This window comes from Protopterus annectens, chromosome 2.part2 (assembly GCF_019279795.1).
Source record: "Protopterus annectens isolate FY-2018-M chromosome 2.part2, PAN1.0, whole genome shotgun sequence".
NCBI lineage: Eukaryota > Metazoa > Chordata > Ceratodontiformes > Protopteridae > Protopterus > Protopterus annectens.
Window position 1 is genome coordinate 924,119,639 of NC_056730.1, and position 17,316 is coordinate 924,136,954.

At 38.6% G+C, this 17,316-nt stretch overlaps 1 protein-coding gene across 1 annotated transcript in view; it reads left to right on the forward strand.

Annotated features, from left to right (window-relative positions):
* RASGRF2 (Ras protein specific guanine nucleotide releasing factor 2) overlaps window positions 1-17,316 on the forward strand; it is a 1,933,635-nt gene that overhangs the window by 768,479 nt on the left and 1,147,840 nt on the right. The window contains exon 8 of the mRNA XM_044064238.1: window positions 5,605-5,714. Within this exon, the coding sequence (XP_043920173.1) occupies window positions 5,605-5,714 (110 nt within the window). The remainder of the gene's footprint in view (window positions 1-5,604; window positions 5,715-17,316) is intronic.

Sequence of the window (17,316 nt, forward strand, 5' to 3'; positions counted from 1 at the left end):
CAAAGACCTGGTTCAAGGCAGCAGAAAGCACCCCTGCACTACTAGGCCATAACCCATTCCACACCTTTTGGCCCCAGAACTTGGACCGAAGCTCCAAAGATGGTGGTGTTTCCATGCACAAACCTCCAGACTGTTAGCCCAACATGACACATCTGAGATACTTCAGGTGCAGCTAACATTGAGTAAGACAGTGATTCAGGTCATAGCCTACTTTAGGTCCCCAGCCATGTCCCAAGACTCACACTCCACATTCCTAAGCACCCTGGAGAATTTTAGGGTCCAACCTAACACTCTTATACTGGGCAACTTCAACTACCCCTCCATTAACTGGGAAAACTACTCATGTGCCAATACACTTTCCCAACATTTTCTGGAATTCATTAAGTCCAAAGTCTTGGACCAGCTCATTCTTACCCCCACTAGAGGTAGCAACATCCTTGACCTGGTCATTACTAACACGTGTGACCGTTGCTCTACACCAATAATCAACTCCTCCCTGGTTAGCTCCAACCGCAAACTAACCACCTTGGAAATCTACATCCCTACAACCCCCCCCCCTCTGCAAAGGTAACCACCATGAAAAACTTCTCCAAAGCTAACTTTGTGCTCCTAAAAACAGAGGTGGCTAACTTCACGGAACCCATGCAAATGGAGATCAGTTGTATGACCACCGAATCATACACTAATGCACTGTACGAACATGTACACAAATGCAGGGATCTTGCCATACCCAATAGAACCAAGACACTCTCCTCCAAAAAAGGAAGCCAATCTGGTGATCCCCAGCTATAAACAAACTCTACAACAGAAGGAGGAAACTGATACGGAATAAGGTGAAGTCCCAAGATTGGAAAAACTCCCTTATCAGCCTCAACAAAAAGATGAGATCCCTCATCAAATCTTCTAAAGCTAGCTATGAAAACAGAATTGTAGCAGATAGTAAAGACAATCACAAGGCCTTCTATAGTTATGTAAAGAATCTCCATGGCAATACCCAGATTTGCTCTGAGCTACTGCACAATGGCACCTCCTATACCAAACCAGCAGATATTGCCAATATACTGGCCGACAGATTCAGTGCCACCTTTACCCCTCCCCCCCAAAGGACCAATCACAATACCAGTAGATTGCCAGGCATCCAGAATTACTGCTGCACAGGTTAAAACAGCACTGTCCAAGGCCAAGAATACAGCTTCTGTTAGAGCTGACAATATAACTGGCTGTGTTCTACATGGACTACAGAGTGAATTGGCACCTCACCTGTGTGCCCTATTCAGTCATAGCCTCACCTCAGGCTTTGTCCCTACCAAATGGTACACTGCTACAGTCATCCCTCTCCACAAAGGATGAGCAACTACAGACCCTGGGAACTATTGCCCCATTAGCCTGACGAGTCTGGTATGCAAAGCTATGGAATGCATCCTCATGGACCTAATAAACAAGGATATAGGGAAACTTCAAACTCTGGATCCCACACAGTTTGGTTTCGTGAAGGGTAGATCATGTCTGCTCAACTTGGTCAACTTCTTTGAGTCAGTCACCAGAGCTGTGGATGAAGGCAAGGTGGTTCATATAGCCTACCTTGATCTGGCCATGGCCTTTGATACCATTCCCCACTCAGGAATCATAGAAAAACTCACTAAGCTAGGCATCAACCCCTATATCAGTAGGTGGGTTGCAAACTGGCTCCCAGGTAGAACCCACAGTGTGAAAGTAGCTGACTCCAAGTCAGACTGCAGACCAGTCATAAGTGAAGTCCCACAGGGTTTGGTGCTGGGTCCTCTCCTGTTTGGTATATACTTCTCTGAAGTCCAGGCCAACACAAAGGGACTCTGGCTGACAATGTTCACAGAGGATTGCAAGTTGGGAGCTATTATTAACTCCCCAAGTGATGCTGACATCCTACAGAAAGGCCTCACTGAGACCAACGACTGGTGTCAGAACCATGGCCTTAAGTTCAATGCCAAAAAATGTGTCATCATCCCCTTTGGGAAAAACTCAGTTCCCATGAATTACCACATCAAGGGCAGTCAACTGAATACAAAAGGCGCTATAAGAGGTCTGGGAACACAGGTTGAGAGCAACCTCTCTTTTGACCACCACATTGCCACTGTGGTCAGAAATTCATTCTATGTGGCACATCTCATTTCTAAGGGTTTTGCATCCAGAAAGAAAGAAGTTATTGGCTCCCTCTACTCTTCCCTCATTAAGCCAATCATTGAGTACAAAGCCCCATTTGGCATGTACCTCACTAAACACCTGCAACAACTGGAGAGGCCACAAAAGTACCTCACTAAGAGGATCCTAGGTCTTAAACATTTGTCCTATATGGACAGACTCAAAAAACTCCAACTATTTTCTGTCTCATATCGCCTACTTAGAAATGATCTCTGCTTAACTTACAAAGCCATGTCTGACCCAGCTCTGTTAGAAATGCTACATCTAAAGAAATCCCAATCTCTCCGCACCACACTCCAGAGACCTCAACCTCATTACCACAATTGACAGAACATGCTGGAGGGACAGGTTCATGACCCAAAGACTGCCCATGCTATGGAACAGACTTCCCATACATGTCAAACAGAGCACCTCAGTGGCCCTCTTCAAAAGAAATTTTGGTGAGTGGATGGGAAATACAAAATTCACCTCAGAGACCACTCCAGTGGCTTTACTCGACAGACTCATGGGAACTAAGATCGGGTGGCATGATGCCAGGGTAATCCTATGGGCTAGGCTTGTAAAGGCTCCAGGGTCATTAGCCTAGTACACACCTATGAAACTGTAAGTGAAGAGAAAGTGATAAGAGGTAAAAAACAGGGTCTATATTAAATCAGCAAATGCTTAAAAAAGCGAACGCTGATTTATCGACCCCATGTAAGCGAATGCTTACAATTCTGAACACTCAGAACAGCGATTTTTTCCCAGGGAAAAAAAACGCTGTTCCACAAAAAATAAATAAATAAAAATAAAAACTTCAAAACATTAATTAAAGTGGGGGGGGCTTCACCCCCCACACACCCCTACTTAAATATACCAACTCTGAGATTGCACTAGAGTGACGAAAACAGCAAAGTAACAGAGGCGACCAAGCGATTTCTTTCCCAGGGAAAGAAATCTCTTATATGCCATTTCGGTATTTTGCTGTTTCATGCTTTCAAGTTTGATCAAGATGCATTTGAAAGATTGAGTCTTCAATTATATAATAGGATCCCGAAAAACGGAAATCTGCCAGTAGATATTTACCCTGGTTAACCTATATTTAAGAGCAGGGATAGTGAAAGGTCCCCAGAATTATGGGTTATATCAAGTCACAGACTAGCTGAGTGGGGAGTATGCACTGAGGCCAAATTAGGACATGAATTATCAACAGGATGTCAAGGCTAGAATGTTGTTTTCCTTTTTCTTTGTTTCCTTCCAATTACTTTGCATGCAAATCATTTTTTACTTCTACAAGGGCTTAAGGCATTTTATGTATTCTTTTACCAAGCTTTTTCACATGAAGCATATTATGCAAGTTGTTGTTATACACGATTCCTTATGATTATTTATGATGATACAATAAACATGATTTTTTTAATTGCTCTTTTAAGAGCTGAAGGGCTATGGCCTGAGGTACAATTTCTGTTTTCACTTCATGGCTGTGAGACAAAACATTCTTTCCTTCAGTAATTTTCTAACTGCCTGTTTTACAATATCTCTGAAAACTTTTCATACACCAAATAATCAGAGGCCATCGCTCTTCAGTTTTACTTCTAAATGCAGTAGTTTTGCCTTTGTTTTTGAATAATAATGATGACTGTGCTTCTAACTTGTTTTCTACTCCAAATATTCTTTAATTTCCTGGGATCACTGTTCCATAGCCCTATAATCCAACCATATCACTAGTGAACTTACTTGTAGTTCTGCTCTGTACACCTCTTCTTCATTAACAATAACATGCTTACTTGTCATATTATTAAATGCTTGATATTTTCCACATCTCCATATCTATAACTAACCATCTAAGTATCATAGCATTTCCTTACATATTTTCTGTCAAGTTTCTTTTTCTCTTATAAGGGGTGCATTGCTAGAAAAGTATAGGAAATATAGAAGTTGTCAGCAGGTATGGCCCACATTACCCTTCATTACCCACTTTATATCCTACATGTTTCCTTAGGAAGACTGTTGCTTCCATTTCAAGCCTCTCTTCCAGAATCACCCCAGAACTATCCTCCTTCAACGTAAATCTTCTCTCCCTTTCTTCTTGTACACATCCTCCTTGGAAATATGCTGTCCTTCTGGACCTTGACAGTTCCAGTGAGGTAGTGATTGGCTCCATTGAGGTACTTAAATGCTTCTGTCATGGCCATCCCTTTAAAAGTATTTTGTTTATTTTTTATTATTTTTAGAGTTAAATCTTATGGTTAAAAAAACTGTTTAGTTCATGCTAATTTAATTATAGAAATTGGTTTTGCAAAACAATAGATAGTACTGGCCTTGAGAGGTAGAACTTTAACTGTGACCTATTTGACCCAGTTTTGATAAATGTTTTAGGTACCTTTTGGGAGTGTAGGAGATGGAGTTAATATCCAAGACCGCAATCCTTCTGAGCAGGGGCAGTGATGCAAGAACAGCCCCGTGGTGAGCATTTTGACCTAGCATATCTTAAAATGAAATACTGACCTCCTCAATGTTATAATTCTCAGCTGACACTGTGATTCATGCAGCTGTATATATGGTTTGAAATTACTATACTCACAACAGTTTTATTCATCAAGAATGTTCTCAGTGGATCATAGTATCTAAAAAAGATGTTAATACAAGTATTATTCATATTTTTGGATAGCTGCTCCTTGTTTTGCTTGTCAGAACACCATACTTTATTGTAGTTATACTGACCTGAATTTGACATGTACACAGTAAAATATCTTTTTAGAGGGACTTTGATGTTACATGTAACACACAGACTTCACAGTATATCCCAGTAGTAGTAGGTAATATATTATTTGCATTATTAAGGGAGTTTCTCTTAAAGCATTATTTATAATGGGTGGCACAGTGGTGCACTGATTAGCATTGTCAGCTAACAGCAAGAGGTTCTACAGTTTGATTCCCTGCTGGGGCCCCTTCTTTGTGATATCTGTATGAACTTCTTGTGTTCTTATTGGTTTTCTGTGGGTACTCCAGTTTCTTCCTTCCTCCCAAATGCATGCAATAGGCAGATGGGGAAATCTAATTGTCACAATGTGCCTATGCAGTGTGTGTGTGTGTGTGTGTGTGTGTGTGTGTGTGTGTGTGTGTGTGTGTGTGTGTGTGTGTGTGTGTGTGTGTGTGTGTGTGTGTGTGTGTGTGTGTGTGAGATAGTAATACAAAAGAAAGCACTATTTTATCTAGTAAGCTCCACGGATGATGGCAGTTGTTCACAGGATGATTATAGGAGTCAGATGTGACTTGTAATTAAGCATTGATTCATTATTTAAAATAGATGGGATTACTTCAATATTCTTTTGAGGTTAAAGTGTTTTACTAGGCCATGTTTGTTACATTTCACTCAGTAATATTTTAAGATCAATAAATGAAAAATATAAACATTCAGTGAATAACAGCACAATCTCTGTTTAGATTCCTAGGTATATTATAACACTTCATGAGCTTCTGGCTCATACCCCTCATGAACACGTGGAAAGAAAAAGCTTGGAATTTGCCAAATCCAAATTAGAAGAATTATCAAGGTAAATTGTCTGCATTTGAACAGGTTTATCTGGTATATCTGTCTTGTGTAATTTGGACATTTTTCTACATTTTCATACTCGTTAGATCAAGTAATTTATAGTATTGATTCTTATATAGTAAAAAAACAATTTAAAATGCATTTCATTAACATTAATAGTAGCAGAACTATGACTATTTGGTTAGAAGTCATCCAAGATTTGCAATTCTAACAAGAAATCACTCAAACTTAAATTTGCAACTGCCAGCCACCCCTCAGGTTATTTTATTTTTATGAATCCCTGTACATACTTCTCAATGTTTTCATTTTTCAAAATAAATTCTACACACTTCTATAACAAAAAATTGTTTTGCTAAGAACCATAGTTATAACGTAGTTTTGTCAGTTATATATTCCTCAAGTACTGTTTTTAATTTTGGACTCTTGAGTACTTACAAAAAAAGAATAATAGTTATGAACTTATCTTTTGCTTTATGTTGTGAGGTTTTAAAGAATGTTTGTATTCTGTTCTTCCGATCTTTAGGATATATTTTTATTTAAGTGTATATCCATTTCCTCAACTTGCTGATTTTCTCTCTGTCAGTACTCTTGCATGCATGTTCACACTTCAGAATTTGCATATCTTTCTTACTATATCTTATCTTTCATTGCATTTTTTATTTTTTTATGTATGTATCCATATTCTGCTATCCTTCGCTTTCCTCATGCATCTGTTATCTGTATACAATAAATATGGCGTCTTTTTGTTATTTATTTGCATATGCTTGTAAGCATGCTTTGTTAAGCATGTTGTTATTATATGATGTATATGAATTGCTACTTTTTGCTACTTTTGCAAGCTTCCCCTCCTTCTCTAACAAATCATCTTAAAAATTTGTTTCAAAACCTTTACCCCTTGTTGGCTGCCCTGAGAAATTGTTGAAGGCTGGGCCAAAATGGAAATGGATTGACAAATACTAATAATCCTGTTGTTTCCTCTGTTTTTCAGTTCAGTGTAAGCGATCAGCTGCACTATGAATTTGAATCTGTGGAATCTGGCTCTCTGCCTTGTACTGTTGCCACAGTATGCAGTAAGTGCAGTAGCAAGTAGTTTGGTTACTCTTTGGAATAAGGAAATGGGATTGGAATCTGGGATGCTTCTCTGAATATCCTAGTAAGTCCTTTATTTGCATTAGATAGTTTATATATTTAAATATTATAATGTAGATATATAACAAATATGCAAATATATATATAGTATATGTATATATATATATATATATATATATATATATATATATATTATATATATATATATATATATATATATATATATATATATATATATACACATATATATATATATATATATATATATATATATATATATATATATATATATATATATATATATATATATATATTTCATATAATATATTAAATATGAATAAATATATGAAGATATTAAAACTGAAAATGTCGAATGTAGAACCATTGATTCCAGAGAGGCAAATTCAATGTGTCAGTCCATGTAAAATGCAGGCTCATATCTTAATAAATCCATATCCCATTATTTTTTTTTATATATTTTTACTTTTTGTTATTTGTTTTTATATTTTTTTTCATTGTTTGTTCCATTTTTGGCTTTCCAGAAGTCTTGCTACTCCTGGAAGTTTGCTTGTTGCCAGTGATTGCTTTCCTGAGTGTATCCTGAAATGAGTCCTTTTCCTTATGTCCTGAGATATGGTCATCTGTTATTCATACTGAAAGAATGTGACTTAAGTTCTTTTCTTGAGATGTATTATAACAAAAATGCCATAATGTATGCAGAACTTTGAAACATCCTGGTGACACTTGCACTATAATTTATTTATTTACACAGTTGACACTCAGGAAGGTAAACTGGTCTGAAAACCCTTTTCAGGTGTGACCTGAGCTGATAAGACAAAAAGCATAAACAGTGTGACATTATGAAAGCAATCATTTACAAGACTGCACATGCATAGCCACTAGGCACAAAGTCAGCAGATCCCAGTCAGTCTTCAGTGCAGGACAGTTACTGATACTCCAGTGCTTTAATTCGCCTTCTCCATGCTGTAATGCTGCATGTATATGAACTGTAACAAGCAATTAGCTACAGTTTAAAATGAAAATGTTCTTTTTATACCAAGTGCTTTAGCACTCCATGTGCCTACATTGCAAAGGAGGAGCTATTTTGCCATCTGAGACCATTCCTTGGTCTAGCCCCCCCCCCCCATTAAAGATGCTCAAACTTAAAGAGCAGTAACGCTTTTCTCTGTCTCCCTCCCTGTCTTTAAACTGTAGCATGTTGCTTGCTATAGTTTCTGCACACAGTGCTACTATTCATGCATTCTGTCCAGGTGTTTTTGTTCTTACTGTGGTACTTCTGTAAGATTCTTGACTAGCTCACAACGTATCTATTTTGGTTTGAATAGTGTTACCCCTTTTCGGATGGAGTTTGGTGTGCTAGGGGGCTTCATCTTCATCTCACTGCTTTTTTCTCTGTATTTTCCCTTACGATATCTTATTAAGGAAAGAGGCCCAGCATATCATTGTAATGCTGATAACACGGCTTCATCTTTCCTTTCCACAGGATGACATGATGACTGTTTTCATCCTTACTGATGAGGCAGAAGATGTACACCTACGGTTTATAAGCATTTGGCTGAACCTTGGCACCATCATGACTGAGGCCAAGGCAGTTCATGTTACTCTTATGGATTCTTCCCCTGCCTCACTGTAGAGTGATAAAACCCTAACTATTAGAACTGGTGTAGAGAGGATGGGTGTAGGGGCAAATCACAGTCTTCCAATTCCAGAACTCCTTAGGGAAGTGGGTGTGATGAGAGAAGTGATAGCCTTGTGGTGGGCATTTCTCACTGAACTATGCATGTATTAGCCTGCATTGAAGGTGCACACAAGCTTACAATGACAAGGAGGGTGCATAGTGACCTCCACATATTACAGTATATATCCTCATTGGTGGCATTCCTCTGAGGGTACAAACCACCCTCATGACTGCATAGATAATGACTGATGTAGGAGTCCCTCACCTCTGTGCTTGAGCTACCCAGTAAATGGGAACAAACAAGCTCATGTCTGACTGGAGGAACCTTGATGGACGCAGGCACAGAGGTAAAAAAACATGAGAGTGTGTGTGTGTGTGTGTGTGTGTGTGTGTGTGTGTGTGTGTGTGTGTGTGTGTGTGTGTGTGTGTGTGTGTGTGTGTGTGTGTGTGTGTGTGTGTATTTATATTCAGATACATGCACTTTAATATATTTATGTGCATGCGCATGCATCAAAGAACAATTCTGAAGGCAGATACTTCATTTTTATGTTTTTAAGTTTAAGGTATTTTATAGTTATGGCTTAGTTTAAAGCAGCTTTTGATGAGTAAAAATGACAGCAAGTATGTGGTGGTCAGAGACTTATTCTATTATATAATCACAACAAGATTTTTCTACTGTGGTTAAGCTGACACACCAGTAAAAGTTATGAATGTGTCAGCCAGATAGGATTCTACACGAGTTTTATACATGCCTTAGAAATGTGTGCAGTACTCCCTGACAGTGAGTGCTTTGCCCTGCACAACTGCATTAATTTGATCAAAATTGCAACGAGCTTCTGAAGTTTTATAATTATAAGAAAACATAATTATATAAGAACACGCATTTCTATAATAAATGGAATTGTAGTTAAACAATTATTTGCAGTGTAACTGGACATTTTAGCACAGATCTTGCAGTTTATCACAGAGGACTGTCTGGCAGTTTAGCTTGTAATATCAAGGCCTTGAGCAGTAGACCAGTTCCCCCATTCTTTTGTTGGGGGTGTGTGAGGCAGCTTGGTCAGTTACATTGGTGACGCGTACTAGAGGGAAAGCTATCATCCTGTACATGTACATTGCTGAGCTGGGTGAGATAGTTGTGATGAAGTTAGCAAAGCTACCTAGTAGGAGGGAAGGGTAGGGCATTCCACATGACACGCATGCGGGAACAGTTCCAGCTACCGAACTCTCAGTGCAAGGGGCACATATAAGACAATTGGTCTTCCTGGGTGGAATGAATGGGCTGTAGGGCTGTAGATTAGCCTGAGGATGCCATATTCCCATTCCTGTGGTACAGTTAGTAGGCTAGCCATTGAGGCAAGGTCTTGCAGATGAGGATGGAAAAATTTGTATTAGGCTAATAAGACCCGCACTTGAAAGTATTGTTTATTTTACATTGTAAGCTTACAGAACAAAGTATGTAACATTTCTGGTTTCACTTGTTACACAAAAGATCATGTTATTGAACATGTTTGTGTAACAGGGTAATTGTGGCAGAGATTTCAGCTCTAACAGGAGGAAATGTGCAGTCTGCTACATCTAACAATATTCATTTACAGCTCAGCACTGAGACCTGGCATTACATGTTCTAGTTTTCAAGTCATAGTACATAATGAAGAGATATTTTACGCCCTGTTTTGTTGAAAATGACATACAAAAATTCACACATTTTTTGTTGCCGCTTGAGGGCTTAAGTGAAGATGAAAGCGTAAAATGTAACAGCAGAGCTTTCAATAAAAGTGGCATACTCAGCTTGTAATAACAGATGAAACTGTTAATTAACAGTACCAGCTGTGCTAAAAATAAAGTAAGCAGCCTAATATACTTAATTTCCAGCTTCTAAACATCACCGTTAAGCAATTTTTGAGCACCAATTTGAGTCAGAAAATATCTTCTTACCACATTAGTTGCTTTATATTTAGAAGGCTTTTCATCTTTTTGGTGTGATTTGTTTTCTTTGTCATTGTATAAACTTTTGCTGATTATTCAGGTTTGTGCAAATGAAGGATTTCTAAAAGGGATTAAGATAAATGCTGGCTAGATGGACAACATTATATTATTATGAAATCACAGCCTTTAGAAGCCCCATCATGTTCTATCAAACTTCACACTGCTCTGCTAATTGAGAAATGGCAAGAAAACACTCAGTAAAATGACCAAATATGGATTTCCACCAAGCACATCTGGTTAGCTGTGACATGATTTGGTAGAATATGCAGTGAAGGACAATATAGTTTTTCCATTATAAAGAGAGAAAGTAGTACAGAGTATGGTTCCTCAGAAAGCGATCTGCTGCTACCAAAACCAGCAATGTGAAATGCGCGTTATTGCACTACAGAAACCTCAGTTCTGGTACATTTAAAAGTTGCACTAAAATAAGACCATTTATTCACAGAAATCTGCCGAATAATTAGTAAAAGTACAAAGAAAACAGACACACCAAAAGGAAGACAAGACTGTAGTGCACAACAGCAAAGGTAGTAAGAACATAACTTCTTTAAACAAAGTTGTACTCAGAAGCCGCATAATGTTGATGTGTAGAAGCTGGTCTTGCCAATATAAACCTTAATGGAGTTATTTGAACTAGAAAACCAAGATAATTTGATTAGGAAAGAGCGGTGGAGCTAACATATTTCTACTTTAGCGAGATATTTGAAATGGAACTAGGTGAAAAATTAGTGAACAAAGTAGAAAGATTTAGAATGGATCCTAGGCTGGCATAATGTTTAAAATGTTACCCAATCAGTAAGATACTGAGAGTCATAATAAATGGAGCTCACTCAGATGTACAGTTCATCATGCTTATTGTCATCATCATCATAATCAACCCTCTTTCTTCCTATTGTCTACATGGTGCCAGGAATTCATGCCAACTGTCATCATATTTCTCTATTTAATGTAATTATCCTACATTCTTCAGTGATCATGCCTGACTGTCATGTCTTCTCTCACACAATCCATACATCTGTTTGCTACACACCCGCATTTCCTTTTGCCTTCTTCCTGCTGCAACAAAGATCTTCACCAGTTTGTCTTCTGCTTTCTTGTGTATGTGCCCGAACTAGCATAATCTGCTGTCTTGCCATTGGAGCTACTTTGACTTCTGCACTCATGTCATCATTTCATTGTCTGTCCCACAGTGTGCATCCTGCCACCCATCTCAGGCACTTCATCACCATCACCTCTACCTTCCTCAGCTTCTTTGTCTTCACTGTCCAGGTTTCTGTGCCATACAGAAGTACAGATCTCATCACTATTCTGCATACCATACTTTTCAGTTGCTTTGACATTCTTCTGTCACACACTACCCCTGACAACCTGCGCCAGTTGGCTGAAGTACCTCTGATTCTACCTTTCACTTCCTCTTCAGATCTCCGTTCTTCTCAATCATCCCTCCCAGATGCTTGGATTTGTTAACCTGTACACCTATTTTCCCCTCCATTTTAATTTTCAGCTTCTTCTGATTTCCCCCATTTGGTGTCATGACAAGTGTCAGTTACATCCTATGTGCCTTCACTTTTACATTCCAGTCCCCCATCATTTGTTGAAGCACGTGTTCATAGTCTGCTTGTAATGCCACAATGTCAGCATACACAAATTATAGATGAGTCAAAGAAGGAAAATGGGGCAGAAAACTGCAGACTGCCAAGTGGAAAGAAAAGGAAGAGGTCAGAAATATATAATAGTGGTGATTACCAGCACTGAGTTTAATAATCAAATTGCTCAGACTATGATAAAGGCCTACAGTGGATATAAAAAGTGTACACACCCCTGGTTAAATGCCAGGTTTTTGTGATATAAAAAATGGGACCACAATAAATCATTTCAAAGCTTTTCCCACCTTTAATGTGACCTATAACCTGTACAATTCAATTGAAAAACAAACAAATCTGTTAGGGGAAAAATATAAAAAATAAAAAAAACGTACAATAAGCTGGTTGCATAAGTGTGCACACCCTTAAACTAGTACTTTGTTGAAGCACCTTTTGATTTAATTACAGCATTCAGACTTCTTGGGTACACACCTGCCATCAATTAAAGAGACTCTGATTAATCCCAAATAAAGTTCAGCTGTCCTAGTAGGATTTTCCTGACATTTACTCAGTTGCCTGCTACAGCAAAAGCCATGGCTCACAGAGAGCTTACAAAGCATCAAAATGATCTCATTGTTGAAAAGTGTCAGTCAGGAGAAGGGTACAAATAATTTCCACAGCATTAGATACACCATGGAACACAGTGAAGACAGTCATCAAAAAGTGGAAAAAATATGGGACAACAGTGATGTTGCAAAGAACTGGAAGTCCCTCCAAAATTGATGAAAAGACAAGATGAAAATTGGTCAGAAAGGCTGCCAAGACATCTACAACAGCACTGAAGAAGCTACAGGAATTTCTGCAAGTAATGGTTGTGTACTACATGCGACAACAATCTCCTGTATTCTCCATATGTCTGGGTTATGGAATAGGGTTGCAAGACAGAAGCCTTTTCTTACAGAGAAAAACATCCAGGCCCAGCTAAAATTTGCAAAACAGTACATCAAGTCTCCCAAAAGCATGTGGGAAAATGTGTTATGGTCTGATGAAATCAAAGTTGAACTTTTTGCCCACAATTCCAAAAGGTAAATTTGGCACAAAAACAACACTTCACATCACCAAAGGAACACCATCCCCATGGTAAAGCATGGTGGTGGCAGTATCATGCTTTGGGGCTGCTTTTCTTCAGCTGAAACTGAGGCTTTATTCAAGGTGGAGGGAATTATGAACAGTTCCAAATACCAATCACTTTTGGTCCAAAACCTTCAGGTGCTAGAAGGCTGAAGATGAAGAGGAGCACCTTTCAGCACGACAGTGACCCCAAGCATACATCCAAAATCAATAAAAGAATGGCTTCACCAGAAAAAAATTAAAGTTTTGGAATGGCCCATCCATAGCCCAGACGTAAATCCAATAGAAAATCTGTGGGGTGACCTGAAGATGGCCGTGCACAAGAGATTCCCTCGCAATCTGACAGATTCGGAGTGTTTTTGCAAAGAAGAGTGGGCAAATATTGCCAAGTTAATATGTGCAATGCTGATAGACTCTTACCCAAGAAGACTGAATGCAGTAATTAAATCAAAAGGTGCTTCAGCAAAGTTTTAGTTTAAGGATGTGCACACTTATGCAACCAGCTTATTGTACGTTTTTTTATTTTTTTTATATTTTTCCCCTAACAGATTTATTTATTTTTTAATTGAATTGTACAACTGATCGGTCACATTAAAGGTGGGAAAAGTTTTGAAATGATTTATTGTGGTCTCATTTTTTTATATCACAAAAACCTGGAATTTTAACAGGGGTGTGTAAACTTTTTACATCCACTGTATGTACTGACACCAAAAGTGTGAGTCCCTCTTTTATATTACAGTGTGTTACATATTACTGACAACACAAAAGGACAAGTTGTTAACCTAAACTGCCATGTTTGTGTAGATAGTACTGTATGTAGTGCCCTTCCAATGCCCATTGTCTAAGCTGATTATCAATACTAGAATTTTATGAAGAGCTCTGTGGTCTTACATCTCACTACCTACACAGGTAACTTGTCATATCTATCTAATGTCTTTTGAAAAAGCCTTTACTGAAAACTAAATTGAATTTTATACCCTTAATCTGGTGATCATGTGCTACCCTTCCTTCCCTGTCTTTCCTTTTGAACTGTATGCTATCACCCTGTTCCCTAAGTGTCTTCAGAATACGTATTGCCTCACTCCTTTCTAATGTATCCACAACTGAGAATAAATTTATTTGCTATAATCTCTCTTCATACCACTTGTCCTATAGTCTCTGCATTAACCCAGCAACCTTTCTTTGTATCTTTTCAAATATTTTGATATCTGTGTCCCTATGTGGGCACCAGAACTCAGCAAGTATTCTTGTGTGGGCCTGACCAAGAATCTATAGTAATGATAACATAACCTTTCTTTTTGAAGCGAAGTCCCCTGGCAATCCAGTTCAGCATCTTATTTGCTTTGGCTATGGCTTTCTTAGTGTACATGTGATGGTTCATTTAAGTTATTACTATCACACCTTGGCACTTTCCTGATATCTGCTTTTTATGATTGCATTTGACTTTTTAGAGTGGCTGACATTCTACTTTGGGGATTGTTAGAATCCAGGTGAAATACTTTATATTTCATTGCATTAAACTCTATCTCTGCCAGGCTCATCAGATTTCTTTAAAGACTTGTTCTCCTACCTTGCTGTGTTCTTTAATGTCAAAGGCACTGGTTCAGAAGTGATCATGCTGAACCCCACTACCTACTTCTCTTTCCTTTCAGAGGCTTCTGCTAGCTACAGTTCTTTGCTTCTTGCCATCAAGGCATGCTTCCAATTAGTCAGCTTCTCATCTACTCCAATTCCCTTCTTTTTGCCTCCTCTGAGGTGGTCAGTCAAAGGTCTTACTGAAGTCAAGACATAAGCATCAGTGTTTTATTTTGTTGTGTTCTAGAATTTATTTGATTTTGTTTGATGAGGTGAAGTGATCCATTGGAACCTTTCTAGGTACTACATATCTTCACTTTACAAGCAAAAAATAAAATAAATAAATAAATACAACACTGAACATAACATTAGGCTATATAAATGTCAGATACACTTACCGTCCCTCTGTCCAACCAGACCTCTTTGATCCATGCACCCTTCCATTCAACCATTTTCTAAATCATTTGTCTTGTTGAGGGTCATGGTGGCAGGAAGCTGAGCAGATGAGTCTAGACTTCCCAGTCACCAGCATCACTTTTCATCTCATTCCGAGTTCCTAAGCAATTCCCAAGCAAGGTGAGATGCATAATTCCATGATGTCCTGGGCCTGTCCCTGGTCCTCCTTCTAGTTAGCAGCATTTAGAAAGCACCTGTGGGAGCTGCCCAAGGGCTATCATCATTAAATGCTTAAACCACTTCACTGTCTGCTGCTAACTCAGTGGCTCAGGGGATGTACTCTGAGACTCATTTAAATTGCAGATTTTCCATAGTCCAGATATGTTAGGAAGGGACACTATTTCTGCAGTTTGTATCTATGATCTCCTCCTTTCATTCACTATCTAGAGATCCTAAGTACAGAAGAAGAAGAAGGGAACATAAACTGATCATAAACTAAAGCATTTCATTCTATGATGTAGCACTCTCTTCATAATTTCCCAGTACAATGCATACAATACTACAGACACTTAAGCCATCTATTGGTCACTGTCTTGATTCCCCAGTACAATGCATACAGTACTATTGGCACTTAAGCCATCTATCGGTCACTGTCTTGATTCCCCAGTACAATGCATACAGTACTATTGGCACTTAAGCCATCTATCCATCACTGTCTTGATTCCCCAGTACAATGCATACAGTACTATTGGCACTTAAGCCATCTATCGGTCACTGTCTTGATTCCCCAGTACAATGCATACAGTACTATTGGCACTTAAGCCATCTATCGGTCACTGTCTTGATTCCCCAGTACAATGCATACAGTACTATTGGCACTTAAGCCATCTATCGGTCACTGTCTTGATTCCCCAGTACAATGCATACAGTACTATTGGCACTTAAGCCATCTATCGGTCACTGTCTTGATTCCCCAGTACAATGCATACAGTACTATTGGCACTTAAGCCATCTATCGGTCACTGTCTTGATTCCCCAGTACAATGCATACAGTACTATTGGCACTTAAGCCATCTATCGGTCACTGTCTTGATTCCCCAGTACAATGCATACAGTACTGTTGGCACTTAAGCCATCTATCGGTCACTGTCTTGATTCCCCAGTACAATGCATACAGTACTATTGGCACTTAAGCCATCTATCGGTCATTGTCTTGATTCCCCAGTACAATGCATACAGTACTATTGGCACTTAAGCCATCTACCGGTCACTGTCTTGATTCCCCAGTACAATGCATGCAGTACTATTGGCACTTAAGCCATCTATCGGTCACTGTCTTAATTCCCTCTCCCTTCACTTATGATAGCTAAACTCTTACAGCTGATATAGCTGCTTTCTTCTCACCTAGACAGAGAAGTCCACTCCTTTTTGGGGAGAGAATCTTGATCTATAGGTGCTGATTTTCATCTCAGCAACTTCTAACTTAGCTGCTCAGGAGCATGCTAGAAACCACAGATAAGAAGACAATATTATTTGCAAACAAAAGGCTTGAAAGCCAACTTTGTCCAGTTTACCACAGGCAAAATTTAAAAATTACTAGAAGTCAAAAGCATAATATAAACACAGCTGTGAGCCAGAGGAAGTCAGTCAAGTGATACATATGGAGGACAAGCAGGGGGAAAGAGGGAAGGATGGGGGCGTGCCAGTAGATTATGCGTTTGCTGCAATATAAGTAAATTGCACAGCATGGGAAAGGCTTTCATTTTTATTTGTGTCACATGCGTTGAGCAAGTAAATGACATCAAATCATGTTGATCTGTGAGTTGTTATAAGGATCTGTGTATTGTATAAATATCTAAATGAAAAAAAATTATATATGTATATATATATATATATATATATATATATGTATATATATATATATATATGCACACACACACACACACACACACACACACACACACACACACACATATGGAGTCTGATGAAGACTCAAACATCATTGTTTGAAAAGTGAAGTACAAAATAAATGCTGACAGTGCAAATGTTTACTCGCTACTACTCCCTCACCTACTTACTCTGCCTCAGCTAACTGCCTATACAGTCTCATACAAACCTGACAACTGCCCAGCTCTATCTGA